We start from the raw sequence: 26,780 nt of genomic DNA on the forward strand, positions 1-26,780 counted from the left end.
CGGGGAGCTGATGAGAGTTTTAAGGCCACACTTGGGCAGCACCACTGGTCATTATTTAAGGTGAGAATAAAACCTCAAGTTGCGGGGGGTGGGGGAGCTGGTGCATATAGAGCAAAGATAAGCAGTTTGTCACGGCATTCAAAATCTGTGCCCAGACTGCCTGTGCCTCCTTATCTCTTACCATGCTCCCTATCTCACCCTTAGCCGCTGTTTTCCCATCTGTTAAATGAGAATAATAGTGTCAGTCTCATAGGGCTGTTCTGAAAATTAAGTAGATATTTTATAGCACATAGCACAGTGTTTCACATCATTTATTATGTGCCGAACAAGCATCAGCAAACATTCTCCCTCCTCGTCTACTCTGCCAGAGGTAAACTCAATGTCCAGTAGGCTGCTGTACCCATTGTCGACTAAGTGGCCCTCGTACCTGGACAATGCTTAGGTGAATAACCCCGTCTAGAACGTGACCCTTTCCACCTCACTTTACACCTCCCTCATCTAATTCACACCGGGCTGTCAGAGCCCTGCTCCAGTCCCACTCCCTCCAGGGTGGCTTCCCAGCCACCACGGCCCCCCGAGAGTGGCTTCCTTTTCTCAATTCCTTTAAAGACCTCGTACAGACATTGGAACATGAATTTGTTGGTTTTTCCATTACCACATGTCTTTCAAATTATGTACTAGAGGTTTGCCTTGTCATGGTCTGACTAAATAGCATGATCCTTAAGGTGGAGATTGTGGGGTACAATTCTCCGTGGCCTCCAAATCGCTGAGTGTGTCTTGCCAAGTGGCATGGCGGAATAAGCAATAAGCTTTGGAGCCAGACAGTGCCTCGTTGGAATTCCTGATCTAGCACTTACTTACCCTGTGATCGTGGACAGCTTACCTTTCCTGAACCTTATTTTCTAATCTGTAAAATGCAAATACCGTGCAGGATTTTTTTTTTTTTAAATTGTGATCATGTGTATCAAGCACCAGGAGCAATGCTGGGCACAAGTAAATCCTTAATGATATTGTTATTGTTCAAAATGCATATCAGATACTTCTCTTCTTAACTGAACAATAGAGTAGGAACTGCTAAAAAGAGAAAAATATATTTTAAATTTCAGGCATCAAAGAATATTTGTCCATCTCTGATGAAAATGAAATAGTAAATAGATTGACCTGAAATATTTCAAACTATGGGGTCTCTTCGAACATATAGCCACACATTCCTTTAATAATTAGTGCCTCTGATTTGCATGGCACTATGAATACAAAAAAAAAAAAATGAATAAGAAAAAGTTCCCACCCACAAGGAACTTACATCCTACTGAAAAAAATGGATGAAGAGCAAATAAATATACTCTATAATGTTAGGAGTGATAAAGGATATGAAGAAAAATAAACCAAAAGATGATGAGAGGTTAAAGGTATGTGAGATGGGAGAGTCTGTGTAGATTGGGTGCTGGGGATGTTCTCTCTGAACAAATGACATTTGGTTAGAGATATAAATTAAGTGAAACCAGGATGATAATGGTGAGCAATAGTTCCAGACAGAGGCAGAGCAAGATTGAAGGCTGTGCATCAAAATGAGCTTGTCTTGTTCCAGGAACAGACAGGAGGCCATTGTGGCTGGAGCCGAGTAAACTAGAGAAAGAATGATGAGGTCTAAGGGTTCCTATCCTTGTAGATGATAATAAAGACTTGGAGATTTGTTCTAAGTACAATGGGAAACCAGTGGTATTTTCATAGACTATTGTTTCTCTTATTAAGAAGTCTATGGGAGACCACTTCACAGCCATTAGGATGGCTATTATTTAAAAAACACAAATGGGAAGTAACAAGTGTTCCTGAGGCTGTTGAGCAGTTGGAACTTGTGCATTGCTGTTGGCAATGTGAAATGATGGATGTAGTAGCTGTAGAAAACAGTTTGGCAGTTCCTTGGAGGTTAAACATAAGTGACCCTATGTCCTGGCAAATCCACTTTGGGGTATATGCCCAAAATATTGAAGATACAGGTACTTGTAAATAATGTTCATAACAGCATCATTCACAGTATTCAAAAACAAAAAACAAAAACAGAAACAGCCTAAATGTACGTCAATGGATAAACAAAATGTGGTCTCTACATACAATGTAATAGTATTTAGCTTTAAAAAGGAGTGAAATTCTGATACATAAAATAGATAAATCTTTAAAGCATTATGCTAAATGAAATAAGCCAGACCCAAAAGGACAAATATGCGATTCCACCTACATTGAGATACCAAGGGTAGTCAAATTCATAGAAAGAAAAAGTAGAATTTATCAGGGGCTGCAAGAAAGGGAAGTTGAGAAATTATTATATAATGTGAGCAGAATTTCTGTTTAGGATGATGAAAAAGTTCTGGAAATGGATAGTGGTGATAGTTGCACAACAATGTGAATTTACTTAATGCCACCGAATTGTATTAAAAAAGGTTAAAGGGGTAAATGTTAATGTACATATATTTACTGTTAGATGCTATAGCACGAAGCCAGATTTAAAAAGTAAGTATGGCTGTGAAAATAAAGAGAAGCATTCAAAATAAGGATACATTTTGAAAGGTGAGCCAATAAGTCCTGTTGACAGATTATAAGAGGAAGAAAATGATCCCAAAAGACTACTGGTTTTTTTACAAGCTACCAGGAGAGTAGTGGTCATTTCCTGAGACAGAGAAAACTGGGGAAGGAGTAAATTTGGGGGAAATAACACATGATCGACTTTCAACGTGTTACATTAGAGATATCTAATCAACACACAACTGGAAGGTCAAAAAGATAAATGAGTCTGGAGCTCAGAAACAAGGGGCTGTAGAAATAAAAATGGGCAAAATACAAAAAGATGACATACAAAGCACACTATACAAAGCATGGGAATGAACACAATCACCCAGGGCAAGAGTTGAAGCAAGAAAGGGAAGTGGTCAGAGGACTGAGCTCAGGGACCCTCCAGCATTCTGAGGTCAAGCAAGAAAGGAGCCTGGATGTGAGATGCGTTTTAGTAACACTCAGCAAATTTCTTCTGAGCACTTCCTCTGCCAGGTACTGCTTTAGGTGATTGGAATAACAATTACTAAAAAAGGCAGCACCCATCTCCTAATTCTGTGCTCTTAGGCCAGTTGCTTAACTCAACTGAATCCCAGATTCCTCATCTCTAAAATGAGGTTAATAATGAGGTTAGCACCAAGTTTAAACAGTAATTTAAGTCATTTCCTGAACATCCACCTGTTCATACAAGGTGCTTTATTTTCGTAACCCTAATCCCTTTTACAATCCTGCAAGGTATGTATTGTTTTGTAGAAAAAATATTGGAATTTTAAGGAAGCTAATAATTTTTTTCTGAGACACAGCTAAATATTCATTGGCATGATCCTTACCCTGAATTCAATCTGAATTCAATCTTTCATTCTAGCCACTATTTCAAGCTATTCTAATAATGTAAAACACTCAGCAAGTTGCCTAAGGTAATAATAGTCAGTGCTTCAGAAAGTCTTTCTTTCATCCTTTCCTCCTCCCCTCCACTTAAGTAGTCCTGAAAAACAAACTCCTATAATTAAAACCAATCAGAAAAGCAATCACCTAGGTCATCAAGTATATAAACTGCCGACTATAAACTTAGTAATATCCCTAAATGAATTTAATGAATGTTAATTGACTGAATAAACAAAAACTACGCCTTTTCAGTCTAATTTTCTCTACAAAGTACCTGGCCTTTAGAATTACAGATTGGACAGCACTTAATGAAATTCCATTACCACTAAATTAAATTTATTTTATGAGCTTTTTTTTTTTATAAAAATGTATTCAAGTTATCCCTGAAAGTACTTCTTTATTACCTAGTTTCTACTACCCTTTTAAATTATTGCTTATCTAACAAATGAAGAGAAAGTGCCACTCTGTTGTCTTTTAAATGTAAATCTATTGTTTACATGCAGATTAGTTTTGATCGTTAGTTCCTCCTGTTTTGCCGTTCCTCCTGTGAACTCTAGCTCTTGCTATTACTCTGGTCACCCAGGCGGAGCCATCCTTTCATCCTCGCTCTCACCTGTCCACCGTTATCCAGTCAGTCACCAAGAACCAACAGATCTACTTCCGAAATGCCTTGGAATGGGCCCCTCTGATTCGAATTTAAAGACACTGCTTTTTATCCAGGTAGAATCCACTGGTTCGATAAAGGCAATAAATAGCGCTTTAATGGATAAAGGCCTTGACACTCATCTACTAATCACTTCCGCAGCAAACCAGAATTTTCCATAAACCAGAATTTTCCTCCTAAAAACAAACAAACAAAAAATCTGACACTTCCCAGACTTATAAAATGTGTTTTTTATGAGAGAACAAAGTTCATGGTACCTGTCCCTTACCATCCTGCTGTATTCTCTTTTGCTTTCTCTTTACCACTCACCTTTCTGCTTATCAGTATTCTTTAAGACTGACTTGTTGGTGTCCTATATTAAGCTTGTCCTGATATTCTCAAACAGAATTAGACACTCTCTCCCTTTACACCCATTGCACTTTATTATCCCTCTCTTTATCACACAGCATCTTTATGGCTTGTATAATTATGATTTGCATGTTTAAGTTGGATAAATTTTTATTAACAGCTGGCACCAAGTTCTTCCAGAACAAAACTCTTGGTGTGGAAAGTGTGCCTTTGGAAATACTTGGAGGTAGACAGTGAGCAGAACCCCGCTCTTACTTCCCAGCCAAAGACTTTTGATATAACCTCAGCCCCGAGGTTTTTAATAGGGGTAAGCAGCTCTGCATGTGCCAAGGCAAGGAATTTGTTGTTTTCTCTTGAATAAAGATGAACGGGGGTGGGAGAAGAAACCAGAGAAGAGATGGAGAGGATGCCAAGAAGATGAAGAGCTGCCTGAGGCTGGATGGGACCAGTGAGCAGCACAGAGGTTGCCAAAAGCATTTTGCTAATGCAGGAAGCGCTAGAAAGAGCCAAAGCCCTAGGTGTTGCTCAGCATCTATAGTAAAAAGGGCTCCTAGATGCTCACAGGAGTTTATGTGGCTGTTCCTGATGTGAAAATGCAGGAAGATGCTAATTTTAGCACCAGGATTAATGCTAGAGGCCAAGGTAGCCCTGAGAATGTAAACTTCCCCCCATATTTACATACATCTTTTAAGGATGAGGATTAGACTTCCACATGACATAGAATTGGCAAAGATTTGAGTCTTTTTTCACCTATTTGAGATAGATGAATACCAAATTCTACACCCCACCAGATTGTAAACTCTCTGAGGGTGCACGCTTGCATGCCCACTTGTTTTCCTATAGTGAACTCACAGAAATTGTTTGGTTTTTTTTCTTAATTGAACTAGTAGTGTTAAGATGAAAATTACCTATACAATGACAATTATAAACAGTATGATGTTCTCAGCAAAAAAAAGGCCAAGTTAAAAAAAAAATACTAATAGCGGAAATGACATGCAATCATTAATATGGTACAGGAGATTTAATATTGTCATCTTGACGTATTACATTTTTTTCCCATCATTCTATAAGAAAGATGTGATGTAGGAAGAAGTATAGACTAGGGCTTTTAAGTATCTCACGTCCCAGGCACTTAACCATTTTGAACTACTCTTTATGCAGCTGTAAGACTGCCAGCAATATCTGTCCTGCCTCCCTTTCCGTAATTTTTGTGATGATTTTCTAAGTTTATGTATGGTGCTGTGTAAGCCATTCTTATGCCAATTGCAGTATTTTATAGTACATAGCAAGTTTAGCATAAATGGTACAGTACACATTAAAAGAGTACCAGTAATATCTAACAGTGTTCTGATCCTGAGAAGTATGGACAGTCTTTTACTAATAATGGGGAAGAGTAAAATTAGGAAAGTAATATTTACATGATGCTTTAAAGCTTGCAAAGCTTGCTAAGCTTTATGAGAGGAAGTCCAATAGCATAGAAATGTCAGAAATATCAGCTCCTTAGAATCAGGATAAGAGTAAAAATAAGGTTGGAAAGAAAAGGAAGTATCAGAAAATACAAACAGCCATCAGGAAGGAATGGTTGGCTCTTGGTGTAAACATGGTATCATTAAATTTGAGGTCAAGAAAGAGCCCAGAATACTTCCTGACTTCTATGAGGCCAACTTACTCTGATGCCAAAATCAGGTAAAATCACCTTAAGAAAACTACACAAAAATATTTATTTTGAATATAGATTCAGGAACTCTCAGTAAAATACCAGTAAGCTGAATATAGCAACATATAAAAATGGTTATATACCATGAACAAGTGGAATTTAATCCAGGAACAAGGCTGATTTGACACATGAAAATCAATTAGTATAATACATTATATTAATGTATTATAAAAGAAGACCATATAATTATCACAATAGATACAGAAAAGGCATTTGACAAAATCCAACTTTTTTATGATAAGAACACTTAGAAAACTAGGAGTAGAAGGGAATGCCTTCAACCTGATAACTTCTATGAAAAACACACCTAACGTATTAATGGTAGAATACTGAATGCGTTCTCTAAAAGCAGGACAGGACAAGGTTAGCCATACTCATTCTAGCCAGGGAAATTGAGAAAAAAGAAATAAAAGAAATCCATATTGGAAAGGGAGAAGTAAAATTATCTGTTTTTGCAGTTGATATTATCTTGTATATAGAAAATCCTAATGAATTACCCCCAAAAAACTGTTAGTACTAATAAACAAGTTCAGTATAGTTGCTGGACATGAGATCAATTTACAAAAATCAATTGTATTACTATCCACTAGGAGCGAATGATCTGAAATGAAATTAGGAAAATAATTCTATTTATAATAGCATGAAAAAGAAAAAAATACCAAAGAATAAATTTAACAAAAGAGGTACAAAATGTGAACACTGAAAACTATAAAGCATAATCATAAAAAAATAAATTTTAAATGGAAAGGCATCTCATGTTTATGGATTGAAAAACAATATTGGTGAGGTGGCAATATTCCAAAAATGATAAATAAATTCAATATAATCCTTACCCAAATTCCAACTGCATTTTCATTTGCAGAAATTAACAAACTGATCCTAAAATTATCTTATAAAATAACCATGTAAATAATCTTGGGGGGGGGGGAACAAATTTGGAAGAGTAACACTTTCCAATTTCAAAATTTACCTCAAAGCTTTAAAACTGAGACAATGTGGTACTAGGATAAGTGTATACATACAGGTCAATGGAATAAAAGTGAGAATCCAGAGATAAACCCATATGTTTATGGTCAGTTGATTTCTCTCAAGGGTACCAAGACAATTCAATGAAGAAAGAATAACCTTTTCAACAAATAATAGTGTGACAACTGTATATCTATATGTAAGAGAATGAAATTAGACTCCCTCCTTCCTTACACCATATATAAAAATTAACTAAAAATGGGTCATAGGTCTAAATGTAAGAGCTAAATCTATAAAACACTTAGAAGAAAACACGGCAGTTAATAATCTTTGAGAATTTGTTAGTGAAATCCTTTTTAGATATGACACCAATCACACATACAACTAAAGAAATATTAAATTTTACTTAATCAAAATTTAAAACTTATTTGCACTTTAAGGACACAATCGAGAAAATGAAAAAGCAACCCACATATTGGAAGGAAATATTTGCAAATCATATATCTGATAAAAGACTTATATCCAGAATATATAGAAATCATGCAACTGGACAACAAAAGACAACACAGTTTAAAAATCAACGAAGTATTTAAATATATGATTCTCCAAAGACACGCAAATGGTCTATGACTACATCAGAAGATGCTAAACTTCATTAGTCATTAGGTGAATTACAAGTAAAAGCCCCAATGAGATAACACTTAACCTGCACTAGGATGGCTAAAATCAAAAAGAATGTGTTGGTGAAGATGAGGAGAAATTACAACTTTCTTACAGTACTTGTTAAATTATAAAATGTAACTATTTTGTTGAGAAAGTTTGAGAATTCTTCAAAACATATATTTTTGTATTTATTATGGTGACATTGGTTAACGAAATCCAATGTTTCAAGTGTATGATTCAACAGTAAGTCATGGATATATATATATATTGCATTGTGTGTTTACCACCCATAGTTAAATTACTTTCTGTCACCGCATTTTTGCCCCTTTTTCTCTCACCTACCGCCCCCCTCCCCCCACCCTCTGGTAACCACTAGTGTACTGCTCATGTTCATGAGTCTCTGTTTGTCATGTTTGTTTGTTGCTTTTAGGTTTATATCATACATATAAGTAATACCATGTGGTTTTCAGATTTTTCTGTCTGGCTTATTTCGTTTAGCATGATTATCTAAAGGTCCATCCATGTTGTTACAAATAACAGAATTTCATCTCTTCTTATAGCTGAGTAACATTTCATTGTGCATAGATACCACATCTTCTTTATCCAGTCATCTATTGTAGGACATTTTGATCACTTCTATGTCCTGGCCACCATGAATAATGCTGCTAGAACCATATAATCTGTTAATTCCATTCTTAGGTATATGCCTTAGAGAATTTAAAACATATATCCACACAAAAACTTGTACAAATGTTCACATGTTATCCATACTAACCAAAAAAGTGGAATCAACCCAAATGTCCATCAACTAATGAATAAACAAAGTTGGATATATCTATATAATAGAATAGTACTCAGCTGTAGAACAGAATGAAATATCGATGCATGCCACAACATGGATGACCCTTGAAAACATTATGCTAAATGAAAGGATCAGAAACAAAAAGCCACATATTTGTATGATTCTATTTCTATTAAATGTCCAGAATAGGCAAATCCATAGAAACGGGATAGATTGGTTAGTTGCCATGGGGGGGGGGCGGGGAGTACGGGGGGAGGGAGAAGATGGAATGACTGCTAATGAGTATAGAATTTTCTTTTGGGGTGAGGAAAATATTTTGTAACTAGATAAAGGTGATGTTTCCACAACATTGTGACTATAATGAATACTACTGAATTCTACACTTTATAGGGTGAATTTTATAGTATGTAAATCTTATCTTAATAAGGTTGTTATTAACCAAAAAAGGAAGAAGAAACCCAAGGGTGAGAAGTATTAGAGATATATTGGACATTGGGTCAGGTTTATATTACTCAAGGCTAATCTTCCTGACAATTCCACATTTTAAATATGGGAACCTGAAAATCGAAAAGAGATTAAATATCTAAGATACCAGAGCTGATAAATTATAATAAGCTATAATTCATGTCTGGATTTTCAGATTATGGTATGCTTTTTCTGCAGGAACTAGAGAAAAAGGTTTTTTTCTTAAAGATAATAATATGAGCTGATCACAAAACTTTAGAAGTTTGCATATTAAAACCCAGATTTAAATTTCACATTTTTTTTTCATTTTTAAGAGCAGCATATTCTGTTTTTTTTTTTAATTTTTGTTTACCATTAATACTGTACCTAGTTCAGAATTTCATGAGACATATATTTAAAAATTACTATATAAAATTAAAATTATATAGCTTTGGATTGAGAGTTGTATAATTAGAGTAGAAAATGACCACACCAAATCTTAGACTATTTGTGCCTGAGTTTCCTGGCAGCCAAACCAAAAAAGTAAATAGGGTAGAGATTTTAGTCATGACTAATAGGGGGACAAAAAGTAAGAAAAGAATATTATTATTTCCAAGCAGATTTTCCTTTATACTAAATAAAAATTATAACATAGACCTTTCTACAGCCTCACTGGAGAGTGGAAAAGTCCTAGCTCAAGGGGTCAGGAAATGGCACCTGGTTCCAACTCTGCTATGTGGCCTTGGCACAGTGGTTTAATTAACTTCGTGAGCCTCAGTTTCCTCATCTTCTAAATGCCTTTCAAATTTAAGTTTGGGTCACATTAATATACCTTCTTATTTTTCCAGCATTAATTTGACAGAATATTCAAAGGTCAAAGTTTGTAGGAAGGGGGGAAAAAAAAAACAGCTAAAATATTCCCTTCATTAGATGGCAAGATTTTTGTTTTTCTCTAAAATTCAAATACATGCACATTTTGAAAAATGCCTTTTTATGGCACCAGATAGCCCATTTGGCCAAGAAAAACTCCAGTGGAATATTATCAATGAGTTCTACTTGGCCTTGTTATTTATAAATCCCCATATGAGTAATAAAAACTGTTTCAATAATTTATGTTAGCTTAAGTACCAGATAGTTAGCTGGTATAATTTCAGTGCTCTTTAATAAAATGAATCTCTAGTGTAATATAGACCTAGTTAATGATCAGCATAAACTAGATGGAGCCCTGTTTTGATGATCACTTTGAAAGTTTATTTATGGTTGCATTACAGTGTCTCATTAGAACTGTATATTTGGAACATTTTATATATATTTCACTAGTTAAAGTACAGAATCTTCTTATATACCATTCTCGCCTGGGGTATATCCATAGGACTGTGTGTCGGAAACCTGCCTTATAGTAAAATCCTTCTGATATGGAAAAAGTAACCTCTTTATATCAAATTCTACCCTGGAGCAATATTATGGTGAGACTCCAGTGTACACATTTGGTAAAGTTCTCATGGGGTCAACTGTTCCCCAAACTCCATCCTCTCTTTCCCTTCACCCTTTCAGTTGAGTATCTAATTGGTATGCCAGTTTCTGGAAAGGCATTCATAAGACCATATCTTCAATCTTGAAAAGTTTAGAGTTTATCTTTGATGAAATAAGAACTTATTTCTCTAATTCAGCACAATTCTACAGGGTCTCAAAGTCAGATGGATTTAAGGGCCACACCCGTAAGGTAAATGTGAAGCGCTGGCCTTATAAGGGTGAGTGCTAGAGCTCACATCAAACGGGGTAGCACAGGGCCTGCCTTAAAGGCATTCAGATTAAAATAATCCCCTTTGGACCTACAAAGCCTTTTTAAGGTTCAAATAATCAATGTAGCTACAATGCCTGGCATAAAATGTAATTTAAAACCCAATGATTTCCAAAGAAATTCTGTGTAAAAAGTTCATCTTGAATATTTCAGTAAGTTATATATCTTCCATTTAATGTCTGTTGTAATTCAAAATCTATGCTTGTTCCAGAACTCTTGTTTGATCCTAAATTATGAGTTGATCTTATGGGGAAAAGTCTTTGCAATGCATATAGTGTTCTCCAAAAGTAACTATTTTGAGTAGGCACTATGTATCCCAAATGGATCTTTTTTGTTAGCAAACTTATCTCAATTTGTAATCTTAATTCATCATAAAGTTTAATAATAAAACCAAGCACAGCTAATGCCATTAAGGATTCATTTTTTTCTATTTTTATCTTCAAACCTTTTGCTTAATACAGCTTATGATCATACATGCTGAAATATGATGAATCCAAAAAAAAAAGCAAAAATATAAAGCTGTAACAGTTTTGAGTATTTTAATGGCCTAGAAAATGATAAATACTTAGGAGCAGCTGTTATATTTAAGTAAAATCATGATATACTGTGAATCTATCTACAGACCCACACAAAAAAGACTCATTTGTAAACCCGTTATCTTTTCATTAATAGGGCATTTCATTTATTAAAATAAAGCAATAATTAGAAATATATTTAGGGTACAGTCTGTTCATATGAAAAAAGTGTCAAATTCTAGTTGAATATATGCTAATAATGAGCTTTTTGACATATTTTAGGAAATGTATTCTCAATTTTTACATTTTCTGAAAATTAATTCATTTTTATTAAATTCACATTTGAATGTGAAGTGGTATAATGCCTTTGTCACAGTTTCTGGAAAGGATGGCAACCACTTATAATTTCAATCTGTTCAAAAGTAGTTTTCCATAGGAAACTACAAAGAAGGGAATGAAAGAGGAACTTTATGCTGGTGAATCTGTACTGTCTTGGAATGTAGCTTCTGGGGATTAGATAGTGAGTGTATTTAAATGGCACCTGTTCCCCAATTAATATTATAGAAAAGAAATTAACATGGTTTGATGGGAGCTAGATAGAGTTTGGTCGGATACTGTATAGAGGATTAATGTAAAGATTCCTGCTTCTGAGAGCCATCTGCTGGCTAAGAAAAAAGCCTGCAAAAAGAAGAAATGCAATGTCTGGCTTGTTGTCATGAATAGAATCTTTTACCAAGATTTATGTAACCCCTGGTTAACTGAAAGTCTCGTCGACTCTTTTTTGGCTCGTGGCCTTCATATTTCATTTGCAGTGTGGTATTAGATTTACTAACGAGGAAGTGGTTCATCCATGTACTTTGTGGCAGGAACCAGTTCAGAATTCCAGTTTGTGATATTTAATGTTTTATTCAAAATAATGTTAAAATAAACTTTGGAAAACATACTTTTAAAACTGATGTTTCCGTTTCCCTTCGACTAACTTTATTTTGCCGCCAATTGAAATACTTTTTGGTACAATTGTAAATAAACTGGAATGGCAGGGCAGGAACTAGTTCCGTGGCCTTTGGTCAAGGGAGACATGATGGCGTACCACTGCCAGACTCAGCCTTCTAAAAACGTTTCCCTGGAAATAAATAAATACTTTACAACAACCGCGAGAATGTATTTTCATAGGTAGATTAATATTAAATAATTACATTGAGTACCTCTACTGGCAATATGTATAAAACAGTTTCCCTTAAAATTCTCAAGAAAAAAGTGTGCACCTTATTATAGCAGGCTACATTGAAGAATACTTTTATGTGCTGTTGTTTTCTATAATTGGGTTATTGGGAAAATATGATACAGATCATTTTGCTGTTTTTACATGTTATATGATGGTTTATATTACATCTGTCTATCCGAGTCAGTAGAATGTAATAACTAAGATTGGGTTGTAGAGTCAACCACTTGGGTTCAAATTCTGGGGTGGCCACCTACCTTATTTTGGCCTCGGTCTTAGTCTCTGTATCTCAGTTTCCTCATCTGTAAACTAGGAACACTAATACATTTGACCTGAGAGAATTTCTTTGAAGCTTAAAGTGTTCAGAGCAGTTCCTGGCACATGGTGAGCGTCTGTGAATGTCATCTCATTTTTATCCTCAACCGTGTTCCTTGGAGTTCTGTTGAGATTGTGTGGATTTGCTAAGCACTTTCTAGTCCACTATTTTCTGCTCTTATTTTAAAAATTTAGGGGGTATGTGTGTCCTCTTTCCAGCCTTAAAAGAATGTCTTGGCTTTAAAAAAAAAAAACTATGGAAACTCCAATTTCAGTGAAGGGCATCTCATCACATTAAGGTCACACGTGACAAATGGTCTTTCATTACCTGCTGATTACAGTTAACCTTAATTTCTTTCATAGCAGTCATGCGGTGCCTTCTATTTAAATAGAGCTGTTCCTGGATGTGACTTTTCAAGCCTCCCTGGGTTTAATTCTAATTTAACTCGCCATTCCAACTGGGACTATTGTGCAACTGAAGTCATGATTCACTCATTTGTTCTCTCTCGATCTAATTATTACGTCGGGGTGCCTAAGAGGCCCCCTCAGGCATTCATTCACTGCTCTAAATGGTCTTACCTTCTGGGGAAGGGAGTAGGCCTTTAGTTATTGTTTCTTTGAACTAGACAGATGTATTTAGTGTCCTTTCTGGGAACACACTAGCCTCTGTTTTAGTTCCACCATTTTCATCATATGGAGCTTTGTACTGAGGACTGTCGGAAGAGTCCTATGCTGGCAAATGTGGTACTTAACCTGCACATGCCCATTCGTTAGAACAAAGCCAGCTTTCGGAACCCTGAAGTTCATTTCCATGCATCATTTCCATGCATTTGAGGACACCTTAAGTGCCTTCTAAACAAAGGGGCACATGGCTTGGAAGTCACAAAGAGGGCAGGATAGTAACACCCAAAGTGTGATTATAGCTTTTCTGTTATCAAACACCCATGCTTATGAGCCCCGAAGTGAGATAGGACAGACAATATGATATACCGAGAGTAAGGATCAGTCCTTCACCCGTTCCCACTTACCCTACATGCTTACTGTGGCCAAAATAGTTTTTTTTTTTTAATTCACCAGCATCCTGTACATGTTCAGAGGGATCTCAGTGGCCTCCCACTGAGAATTTTAATGGTAAGCAATGCTTTAGAATGCTTGCTTTTCTCTTGAACTTAGAGCAAAGAACTGACACACTTATGTACATGTGTTTTTAATGAATTTGAACCCAGATTCCCTGATATTTAGTATCTGCTTTGTATAGTATTTCAAATATGAAACTTAGGGAAATGAGAGTAAGAGTGAGAAATTAAGTCATCATTTTCTGAAGACTTGCAATTAAAGGATCCTATGAAGATAATTAAGGATTAACTGGTTGATGATATTAAATTGAAAATTAGGGTTGCCCGATTGAGTGACACTCATCCATCCATCCTTTCATTACATGTAACATTTCTTGAATGTCCACAATATTCTAGGCTCTAGAGATACAGACATACTTGGTGCCAGCAGCTTGTCTGTCACATCCGGCCATGGACTTGACTTGGCCCAACTCCCGGCCCACAGTTGTCTTGCACCGACAGCGCCTGCCACCCGTGGGTGTGCTGTGGCCCAGCACGGCACCAGTCAGCCCTCCACGGCCTTGGATCGTTCTCTCCTTTTCCTGTGTTTTTTAAGCTCTTCTGCACTTTTGATCCCCTTTTACCTCAGACCCGCTGACCTTCCTTCCTTTCCACAAAGAGATCAAATAAGCAGTTCGGAAGAGTGCAGCCCAGCCAGTTTCTTTGACATCTGAGGATGCCATTTAAAAAGGGAAACCAAGGACAAATCTTCCTTATAGAATGTCAGGTCAAAGCCAGCTTTGCTGAGTGCAGCTAATCATTGCACTTACCTTGTTGTTGTTAAAAAAAAAAAAATTACTTTTCTTGCACAGTTAACTTTAGGTGGTCATAATGTCCTAAAACATTTCACTTTAAAATGAAGAAAACAAGAGCAAGAAGTTTTATAGCAATAAAACCATCTACCTAACACGTCTTAATTTTGATGTAAATTAAGAACTCTTAGTGAAGTAATTTTATGTCATTCTAGCCATTGCTTTCCTTTCACTGTCTGCTGCATAATTCAGTGGTCGATGGACTGTCCAGGAGTATTGCTTCATTGGTTCCTTAAAGATCTGCTCAATTGTTACTTGGTTTTGATTTCAGATTTATTTTTCATTTTTCTCTCTATATACAAATATATAGCAAGAAAAATATCTAAAATTAACTACAAACATAAAGAGTTGCATTTAGACTTCTACATATTAGTATGTTACAAGTATTGTATGAAACAATGTGTTTTTATTACAGACTTCAAGTTATAATTGGAAGCAGGCAAATACCATATCATTTTCTCTATTTAAAAGATGTCAAATGTATCACAACACAAAAGTTTTATTTGTGAGGTCCCCATTGCCAAGATCCATATTTATTTTCATAATTTAAGAAATGAATTACTGTTCACCCATTTTCATACATACAGTCTCACTTGCTCGCAAGAACCACACCCTGCACCAGAACATGCCTTGTCAGGAGTGACTAACGCTGTTGCTTTCATGAGCAAACCCGTCACACTGTTTTGAGCCCTCACAATAGCTCCAGTTCCTGCAACTGAGTCAGTTATGTGGAAAACCACAAATCCACAGTGACTGATAAGAAGGCTGGAAAAAATCTCTTAGATGTCCCGTATGGTGTTTCATGCTACTAATAGAGCTTTTGCATAAAACCGTTTAAGACACAAGTAGGTAAACATCGCTTAGATTTGATCTTCCCTAATAACATAAAGCTTTGACTACTGAATCTGTTATTTGTACAAGTGAGAAGACACATTGAAAACTTAAAAGACATGTAGGTAGAAGGAGACATTTTTTAAAAGTTGACTTTCACAATGTTATAGTGAAGTATTAGAAATCATATTCCATCACTTAGGAAATGGAATTAAAAACTCTGAGGTGAGTAGTCATTGGTCTACTAACTACCATATTTCATCTAAGTCAGGTCTCAACCAACTATAGCCCGTGAACCAAATACACCCCACTGTTTGTTGTGTAAATAGTTTTATTGGGCATAGCATACTCATTTGTTTGTATCTTGTCTGGAGCTACTTTCATGCTACAATTGCAGAGTAGATTTGTTACAACATCCACTGTATGACTCTCAAAGTCCAAATAAAATATTTACTATCTAGCTCTTTACAGAGGTTTACCAACCTCTGATCCAAGATAAAACACCATTTACTGTAAAATGCACCATTACTTTATGTACCAATAAAAAAGAAAAAGTGTGCCAATTAAACTATGACAAGCCATAAATTGTAAAAAGCATCGTAATTTTAAAAAGATTAAAATATGAAAAAGTTCACCGTAGAATCAATGGATTGCGATATACAGCACAAGTAAATAAGCTGGAGTGTTGGTATCAATGTGGATAGATCTCAAATGCTTACTCAAATGCTTAGTGTTGAGTGGAGAACAATTTGCAGAATGATGTGAGCAGCATGACATTGTATGTCTCTTAAAAGCCACAAAACAATATTATGGGTTTCTATAAATACAGATATGCATAGATATGCATGATTTAAAAGAATTGTAAAAATTTAAAGAAAACTGATGATAGGTTTCCCTTGGGATCAGGATGATGATGGAAGACAAGGGGGGTTTTATCTTTATCTGTAGTGTTCAGGTTTTTTAAAACTAGGTGACTTATTAATGCAAAGTAATTTTTTAAAGCATCAAAACATGGAAAAGCTGGCAGAAAATATTTCAAACTATTAACAATGGTAAATTTTTATAACAGAAGTATGGTATAGTATAGTAAAAGTGTTTTTGTTATATTTCACTATAATTTTAAAAACTTCATGACTAAAAAAGATGAGTCATATTCTTCAGTTCGATCTCAATCGAAAGAGATTAAGGTTTGAAGAAGTGCATGTTAATCAATTGCCTGACATTACAAACTAATCCTGTTTTTCTGCTGTGGCATTAAGATTAAACAACATGCAAGTCAGGGCCAAATTTTATAGTTGAAACTTTTTTTCCTAGTGATGGTACAGCTAATCTTTAAATACAATGCACTTTGTTCCTTACCATGAAAAACCACCAACTGGAAAAGTTGAATGTCAAGTGCAGTTTACTGAACAGAAATAGCTTATCATGAGTCATGTAATTGATATACTGATGTCACTTCTTTCGGCCCAGCCTCACTTGTTTTGAAATGTACATCATGATTTTACACAGTTTTCTTCGTTGTTTCATGCTATTTAGACCCTCCTGGTACTTATTAAATTCCTTCATTTTTGTCATCTGTCTATAGTAGGGCTTCCTAAGATGTTCTCTAAAACATAGGAGTGTAGTTTTAACACCACCAGATTGTTTCGCGTTTGATAACGGGGATCTACTCACCTACCACTGCTTCCATTTAGCTTTCGCTTTTGTCCTGTCGTTTTAAGCATGTCTTTTACGAGAAATAGGTCAAGCTGCCTGCCTTCAAGATTAAGAAATGAAACATGTCAGAGAAAGTGACAGCGGGAAGTGCGAACATGGGGCGTCGAGTCTGTGTGAAGCTGTAGACTATGACACTGAGGTCTCATGCCCCGAGAACCAAAACAGAGTGCTGTTTCGCTCACGATCTAACTCCACTTTTTCTTTTTCCAGTTCAATTTCACCATTTAGTATTGAGAGCACAAGACGCCAGAGACGATCTGAATCCCCAGACTCCAGAAAACGGCGTATCCACAGATGTGATTTTGAGGGATGCAACAAAGTGTACACAAAAAGTTCCCACCTGAAGGCTCACCGGAGAACACATACAGGTACAGCCTCTCCGGGCTCCTCACCAGAGGGTCACTGAGAGTCCCGAAGGGCCAGCTGCTGGACTCCACAACCATATGTGCTGGGACGGTGTCTTGTACCCACCTGTTGTTTGTGCATCTTAAGTTTAGTCACCTTCTGAGTAGAATGTTCTCTCTCTCTTGCTTGAAAAAGGCTTATGTCTTGGTGAACTTTCGCAACCATTGAAGTCTTTCTTCTATGGCTTGAGGAGTTTTATAATGATATAAACATGGTAATCTAGTCTTTTGCATAATCATCATTAACACTTAATCACTGTCTTGTTTTTCAGGTTTTAAAATGTCCACATAGCACATCAAACAACAAGCTGAACAAAATTATTCTCTACTCTTAAAGTTGGCATTTAACCTCTACTGGGAATATATTTCGGTTCTCAATCTCATTCTCCAAGTAACCAAACAAATAATAATAATAATAATAATAATAATAATAATAATAATAAAGTGACATATACATAGCACCATAGGGAGTTTAGAAAAATATTTCCACATGATTCCTTTTGATTCTCATTAGTATTTGTTTGTTTGTTTGTGTATAGAGAGGATTTTTAGTATTCACAGTTACAGAGAAGGAAATTGAGACCTCGAGTGATTCACTTACTTCATCTTCATCTGCCCAGTCACCCATCCATCATCCATCCATCCGTCCGTCTACCTGCCCACCTATTCATTTGCTCATCACCCATCCAGCCACACACACCCCTGTCTAACCACCTAGGAAATAAGCTGATTGTCTTCACTTAGCCCCCTGCCCACCCCATTCATTCTCCTCCTCGTGTGTCCCTCAGCCAGCATCTCCTGGCTCCTTGGCTTCTGGATCCTATTCAGTGCCACCGGTGAGATGCTCTGGGAAGAGACTGAAGGTGGGAGGCCAACCCTACAATTATATTACCTTTTCTAGGAAAAGTGAGGGGGTAACTGGAAGGCGTGATACGCAAAGAAGCAGGTAGAAGAGGGAAATTTATTCACACACATTACTGGTAGCAACGTGCCACGGAGGGAGCAGGTCCGGTCCAGTGAGTATCCCCAGCAGGAATCAGACTCCAGCACCTGCCTCTAACTGGAAACTTCAAGTGTAACAGATTCCCGTGGGGCTGTGTAAATGGTACTCCCATCTCTTAAAATCATCACGCTGCATAAACCATTTCCCAGCTGAGGTACCAGAATCGTTTAAATCGGCATTCTTTGCCTGGATTTAGTCCTGTTATTATGTCAGACTACTTCCGGAGTTGCTTTACGGAGACAGCTACATGATTCCATCGTTTTCGTCTGTGATGAAGTTATGGCATAGGAGGAGGCTTACCTGAAGTCAGAAAAGCATAATAGAATCTGGAGTTTTAACTTTTTGCTCATTTAATACATTATATTTTTAATATTTCTAATGTAATCAACACAGTTTGTAAACTGCCTCTTCTGTCTTTCTTCCCTGCCCCCAATCCTTTCCCCCTTTCTACCTAATTCCAGATCTTCCCTCTCCATTGATTCTGAGCTTCCCCAGGAGAACTTTTCATCTCTTTCTTAGGCACTATTTGTGAATCAATTTTTTTATCATAAGGCAAAGAATGAGTATAAAGACATGAAAGTCGAATAAGCATGTTTCATTCTGTATCTAGATAATGAACACAAGTCATAGTAAGTATGATCAAGTCATATTAGTGACTTTGTATGGGAGCATTTCTATTTAAAACAAATGACCTTTCTCCTGTGAATCATCACATATTTTGAGTTATTCCTATTTTTTTTAACTTTCTGAAATACATATTAGCCTCTTTTCACACAGAAACCTCTATTGCATTTATCTAAGTGATGAAGAGTGAAAGAGGAAAAGGTTTAATTAAGTACTATTAAAGGATTTAACTCCATGGCAGAATAGGATTGCATCTTACAGGTTTTACCATATGCTATAGAAGTAGCAGAGACATGATGTGTGCATTGTAATTCAAAACAATATAAACCTTGAATGCCGAAGTGGAATTAACTAGCTTGACTTATTAATAAGATGAAATCATAGACTCCTAAGGTCTGAATAAACCTTATACATTACAGGATCTAGTTTGTTTCCTAATTAGAGGAATCCCTTGGGTATCACTTCTCACAGCGATCAAGTCACCACATTGCAGTTTTCTGCACACTTAGACATCTTTTATTGGATCCTCACACCTGGTGGTTGCAGCTGTCATTATCCTGTGCACAAGTGTGGTTTCTGGTCGACTGTTGTTCCCACAGCAGTAAATTTCTTACCTCTCTTTAAACATTTCCAGTGACAGAGAGCTTATTCTGCAAGACAAGTTGGGTGAAATTTCTGAAGGTAGAGTCCTCGTCTGGTAGATAATTAGAGACTTGGGTTTAAAATTCAGTAAAGAGCTCAGAGCAGCTAGACTGCTCATTTGTCTTTTTTATCGAGATATATAGAAATCTAACATTGTGTAGTTTAAGGTATACAATGTGTTGCTGCATTTATATATAACAAAATGATTACCAGCATAGCATTAGCTCACACCTCTATTGCATCACATAATTAGGATTTCTTTTTTGTGATGAGAACAATTAAGATGTAGTCTCTTAGCACCTTTGAAGCTTATAGTGTGGTATTGTTTATAATCCCCTGCTGTGCATTAGAGCGCCAGGACTTATTTATCTACCAGTTGCAAGTTTGTACGCTTAACAGCCCCCCTCTTACAGTGTTGAATTGTTTCGTGCAGTGGTGTTTGGCTCTCAGTCTCGTCCGGCGGACTGAGGTAACCCCAGTGATCACACCGTAGTTTTCACTCCCGGGCCCTGGTGCCCCTCTTCTCACTGTGTCACCATCATGAACCACTGGCACCTTCAGTTCTCTCAGCCACATTTTTCTGGGCACATTCCAGCTCATCACTATGTCTTTTTAAGTTTCCCACACCACACACAGATTGAGGGAAGCGGTCTTGTTAATGGATGTGCTTAATAGATGCAAAGGTAATGTTAAATCTTTGCGCATTTGACTCTCTGTTAGGTCACCTGAATGAAAAACTGCTGAACACGAGATCTCGTCCATTCCCTGTACCTACAACAGATTTCCTTTAAACCTAAACATGCAATGTTGCACTTATATATAGTTGGACTTGTCCCTCAAATGATGGCTCCTTCAGGGGGAACAGGTATACTTCGGAGATACTGCGGGTTCAGTTCCAGACGACCACAGTAGAATGAGTTGCGATCTTTTTGCTAGTGGAGAGTCTCGCCTTCGGTTTGTAAAAGAACAAACACCTCGTGTGCGAAGTGCATTAAAGCGAAGCAGAGTGAGAGGAGGGGTGCCCGCGCTGGGCTTTCTCTCCCTAGAGTGTTTAGCCACGGGCTGGGCAATGCAGGACAGAATCATTACGAGGGCTGCGCAGTCTGGGAAATGATGCTTCTATCTCTATTTTATTGATTCGGGCCCATTATTCTAATAAATTGAAACGACTTTGAAACCTCTCTGTACCCACTTTGCTTTTAGTATTGTAGCTCTGTCCTTCAGCTTCTCCATTTTTGCCAGATCTTGAGTAGGACAGGTTCAGGAAGAAGCCCTGAGATGTGATCCTAGAGACATCCATCCAAATGGGTCTACATTCATTAACCTGTAACTGAAAATCCACCTAACATCCAGTACCTATTTCTCGATCTCACAACTACATCAAAAAGTCCTTGTGAAATTCCTGCTTCAAACCACATGCCGAATCCATTCATCTACTTAGCAGAGAAATACTTACACTGTGCAGAGTTTTCTAAACTATCAGACAAACCACAGTATCTTTAAAAATGAAAGAAAGAAATTTGATTTGCTGCCACTGGTTCAAAATGAGCCCATACTGGTTTCTGATTTATAATTATTTGCAAGATTTTGTGACTGTGTATTCAAAATGAAATCAACACTAGTTCTGTAGGGATTCAGGTTGGCTTGCTTTGCTTTTAATAAATATCTTCTTAGCCTTACCTTTGCTTCGGGCATATTGAGTAAGTTATTTGTGTGTGACCAATAATAATTAATGTGAAGTTTGGGATTAGAACAGATGACTTATGAGAACTATGCACGCTATGGGAAGTTAAGCAAGTAGCAATGAGAAACTTTCTTTGAGAAAGTCACATTAATCTTACCATTAACACTTGATCTTTTGTGCTTTGTTAGTATGTGGTCAGTCTTCTATTTAGGACTTATACAGTAAATTAAGCATATTTATAGGGATGTGAAAGAGAAACATTTTCTAGATATTAGCAAGGAATTTAGAGTAAAAAAGAAATGCTGAAGAGTGCCTTTTTAAAAGAAAAATAGTTAAGCATATGTTCATGAATGTGCAGTTTATATAATAACATAAAAATTTGGCCAAATATTTGTAAATGCCTTTACTAACACCCACCTGTGGTAAATCGTTTGACATGTTAAAAAGGAGTTAACATATCTCAACAATCACATACTTGTGATTGTCAGCGGGAACATTTTTTTCTATACGCTGATCTAAATTGTGTGTGATTTATCTCCATGAAGCAGTGTACAGTGTACTTAAAGGAATATGCAGTATATTTAAATTAATGGTCATTTAAATCTGTGCTATACATAACTACTACGTACTGTCAATTTACCTCATTCCATTTTAAGGAATTTCATTGCTTATTAAGTGATTTAAATATGCACCTTAGAGGAAGATATTTTTATGAATTTGGCATTGCCGTTTAGAATTCTCATTATTTTCTAAAAACATACACCAACATATTTTCCAAAATTCAGTACAATGAACACTTGGGCATCGCTGCTTCCTAAAGCCACTAGGTGGTGCACTTCACCCAGATGTTGGAGCTAGTGTAAGAGTCTGAAAAAACCAACTAGAACCCTCTAGTGGTATGTATGATGTGAGGTGACTGTCAGTGTTGTGTGGAATATTACAACTTAATAATGAGCGCGGGAAAGGCAAGAAAAAGATAAATTTAAAATCAGACTTTTAAAAAAGTAATTGCGACATATAAAACTATTCAGTTTCGAATGAATCTGGAAATGTTTTATTTTTTTAAACTCGATATGCTGTTCTCTCATGAACCTGTGAGGCTCATTTAGGCAGTCTTACCTAATATTAATTGTAATTCATAGGAGAATTATATACCCCAAATTGTAAAACTAGTAAACATAAAGCAGTCACATTTCTTATCTATCTGGCTTTATCAAAAATTATCTATACCTAAATTTTATACATCAAGGAGGAATCAATTCTGATTTAAAACTCTCTAAAAATGTCCTTTTCTGCTTTTACAAAGGAAGGAAATGATTCATTATTTAGTGCTTCTCTTGAGAAATGAAGCCTTTGTAATTAATATCATGTTTTATAATTAATATCGGGTAATGATTATACATTTGGAATACACACATGCATGCACGCACACACACAATCCTGAATACTCATTGATTCCATGCTTTTCCTATTTTTTTTTTTACTAGCCTTATCACTTTTCACTGCTATTTCTATATTTCTTGCTTCTAATTTGACAGTTTATTTTTGCTGGATGAGATTCTGAAATGGTTTGACGATATTCCTACAAAGAAAAGTACAGGCTTTGTGACAGCCGTGAATGAATCTCGGTGGCCTTTTGTTCACAAGTCTCGCACTTGCTAGATCTTCCCTTTGGTAGTGAGGTGCTGCTCATACTTTCACATTTACCTTCATTAATTAAATAACTCATTCTATATAAAGCTCCATGTCAGACCCTCTGTCTAGATTAGTTGTTAACTAAAGCATAGGGCTTAGTGATGCCAAGATAACGAATCACGTAATAGCAAGCTGACATTTTTCAGGTGGAAATTTTCTCCGAATAAGTTGTTTGTCCGTCCTGGCCAAACAGCTCACAAATATGAGCCACACTGATAACTGTTGAGAAATAGAAAACTCACGGAAATGTGCAGTCAGGTGACAAAAAGTTCAAATCTGTCTTTGGTCCCTAACTTGTTGGTGAACTTAGACAAGCTACTTACCTCTGCAAATCTCAGATTTTCTGTTTCTTTTTTAACTTTGAACGTAAACACAGGATGTGGTTGCGTAATTACCACAGGGGACATCATTTTTATGTTACCAGTAAATACAGTGTAGGGACTGAATAATTATTCAATTGAAATTGCGTATGTATGGATGTTGATACAGATAAATGTTATTGTGAGCAGTAGATTCAAGGCAAAAAAGTTTGGGTAGTTTAGTATAGGCATCACAATCAGCTATAATTATATATAATTTCTTTACTTTAGAATCTACTAATTTAAAATATATAATTCGGAAAAAGTTGGGGTAAAGCTGACTGTTGTTTACTAAGCCCCTTTTTTATTATTTTAATAAAATGAAAGTATCAATAATCCTTCAAAGAATATGTGAAATACGTAGTAAAACAGTCTCCATGTAAAAAGACCCATTCATAAACCAATTAAACAAGGTAAGTATTTATTGAGAATGTTCCATGTCTAAGGCATGATAGATTTTTTTCTTGAAAAAGGTGTAGCCTCCATTTTCAATGAACTTGTCCATAAATGTGCTAGATAAAACTCCTTCCTCAACAGTCAGAGCGAAGGCCAAGTGTGCAAACCCTACAATCAAGGAACAACAAGCAGAATGATAAAAGAATACAATGGGAGCTGTCTATTATGGCCAGGGAATTTGGGGACACCTTCCTAAGCTGGGGGTACAAGTCCCTTCTCATCTGACTCCTGTTCATCTGTTGACCTCATTTGCTGACCCTGTCCAGTTTCCCCCTAATCCTCAGCCATACAACTGAACAATTCTCCAGATGTGCCCAATGTATGAAGCACATTCTTCCCCTTCCTAAAACATCTACCTACATGCCCCCTTTCTTGTTTTAGTTGGTAAACTATATTTTTTTTGAAACTGCTTCAGTATCACCTTGTCTGTTAAGCTCTCCGACCACCCTCCTCCCCGAGGCAGGTAGAATTCCATCCTCCATGATCGTAAAGCACTTAGAAATTTCCTCATGCAGCAGTGCAGTGGTCGGAAAGGAGGGTATGTGGGAAACACTGGAGCAGGAGGAACAACAGGGCCCGACACCTGGTTGGAGGTAGGGGGCAGGGAGACTGAAAGCATCTGGCGCGTGTGGTTGAGAGTCAAGAATGCTATGAACAGCATGGAAACTACGGGTGGGAGAGAGCTGATATTTCCTCAGGACCTGCCAGGTCCCAGGCACAGTGCTCAGCTCTGCTGGTGCTTTCCATGTTTTAATCACTCGGTAAATCCTTTGAAAAATTAGAGCACTTGTCCACTGTCACGTAGTAACAAGCAGTGGAGCTGGGATTCAAACTTTGGTTTCTCTAGAACCTGTACTGCCATCGTTGTAGCTGCTCTCAGACAAGTTTGCTGATAACCCGCTGGTCTCCTCCCCACTGGAGCCACATTCCTCTGCATGTCCAGCCAGCAGTACCTACCAAAGGTACTTTGAAGTAATAAAACAGCAAGCGACTTCAAATGGTCTGTTTTAGGCTTCTCCTTAATGTGTACTGGTCTTCCCAGTATACTACAATCGTACTTTGTTAGAAAGCCAGTGGGAAGACAAGGACCAGTAGTATTAATTAAATTAAACGGGCAGATCTTGAATACTTGCTCAGCACACAGCTATCTGAATAGTACTGAGTGCAGTGAGGAAGATAGCCAGGAAATCTGGTCGGGGAGGAGGCCGCATCCTCAAATATCCACCATGCAGAGTGTGCTCAGTACAAGTTGCTGCAGCATCACTGACGGGGAAGTTGGTCCTGAGCTGGGACACAGTGAACATCGTGTGTTCGTCCAAACAAGCACTGAAGTGCTGTCTCTGCAAAGGAAACCCAAATACTGGATTGGCAAAAAGTGCTGTGAAAGTATTGTGCTTGTTTTTGCTTATGGAAAGGGAGTTATTTTAACCTGTCATGGAGAGGTAACTACATAGAAACATGCTGAACCTAAGATTTATAATTACCTGAATGTAGGTAGACGTGCTATACATATTTGATTCAATTTGGTTTTTAAATTGTTACCTTACTTATTTAAAAAAATAAATTCATCTTTTTCATACGTTTAGAAAAGTAAAGGCTTCTAAAACAGCCTACCAATTCTTAATTCTGTTTATGTTAGCACATAAGTCCTTAATGACAATGGAAATGCCATGGGGTCTTATGACCCTTCTCCCTATTTTCCTTTTTTTGCTTTTGGTTTTATTTTATTCATATAGCCATCAAAACTGTGTTGTAAGGAGAGGTAGGATAATAATGTCCCCAGCCCTCGTACTTTCTTACACTTTGCCAAAGAATAACTAGATTATGATTGTTGGTCATTTTCTCCTGAATGGCAAAATTACCACTTATATTAAATTTCTGGTTTTAATGGGATTAATAAAGATAACGAGGAGCTGAATTTTTATAGAAAATATAGTCACCATTAAAGAATATATAAAAATAATGTTTATTTATAATGTTTAAGATAATTCAATAAAAATTTTGGTAACTAAGAAAACAATTACAAAGTAAATATATCAATCACATATTGTTACTAATTTTAAAGGTTTAAAAGGAGATATTTGTTTGCAGACTAAACCGTTGAATGGTACTAGTTTTAAAGAAAATCTTCCAAATTTATTTCCCTTTCTAAAAATATATATTCTAATTCATTAGAATAAAAAAATCATAGAATAGATAGAATGCGAGTGGTAGACTATTTCACGAAATAAATTACTCTTACGTTGACTTTTGTATCTGTGTTTTTAAAAAATGCAAAGTATTTGAATTAAAGTAGTTTTGTTCATTTAATCAATGAGCATTTTGTCAGCACCGGGGGCACTGTGGTAGGCCCTGGGGATATGGTGACAAACGAAGCTCAGAGCCATTCTCAGTAGTGACCTCCTCGAGTTGAGCAGGGAGACAGGAAGACCACCAATCACAGTGGCATGTGACGAGAGTTTGAACACAGGTGTGCCCAGGGTGCCAAAGAGTGACATGATCAGATCGTCTTGCAGAAAATTTTTCTGCGGTGCAGTACAGACAGCACAT

At 36.7% G+C, this 26,780-nt stretch overlaps 1 protein-coding gene across 6 annotated transcripts in view; it reads left to right on the top strand.

Annotated features, from left to right (window-relative positions):
- KLF12 (Kruppel like factor 12) overlaps window positions 1-26,780 on the top strand; it is a 380,697-nt gene that overhangs the window by 336,156 nt on the left and 17,761 nt on the right. For all 6 annotated transcript variants that reach the window (XM_036228902.1, XM_016133384.2, XM_016133393.2 and 3 more), the window contains one exon: window positions 17,574-17,731. In XM_036228902.1, the coding sequence (XP_036084795.1) occupies window positions 17,574-17,731 (158 nt within the window). The remainder of the gene's footprint in view (window positions 1-17,573; window positions 17,732-26,780) is intronic.

This window comes from Rousettus aegyptiacus, unplaced genomic scaffold, assembly GCF_014176215.1.
Source record: "Rousettus aegyptiacus isolate mRouAeg1 unplaced genomic scaffold, mRouAeg1.p scaffold_m13_p_11, whole genome shotgun sequence".
NCBI classification, from domain to species: domain Eukaryota; kingdom Metazoa; phylum Chordata; class Mammalia; order Chiroptera; family Pteropodidae; genus Rousettus; species Rousettus aegyptiacus.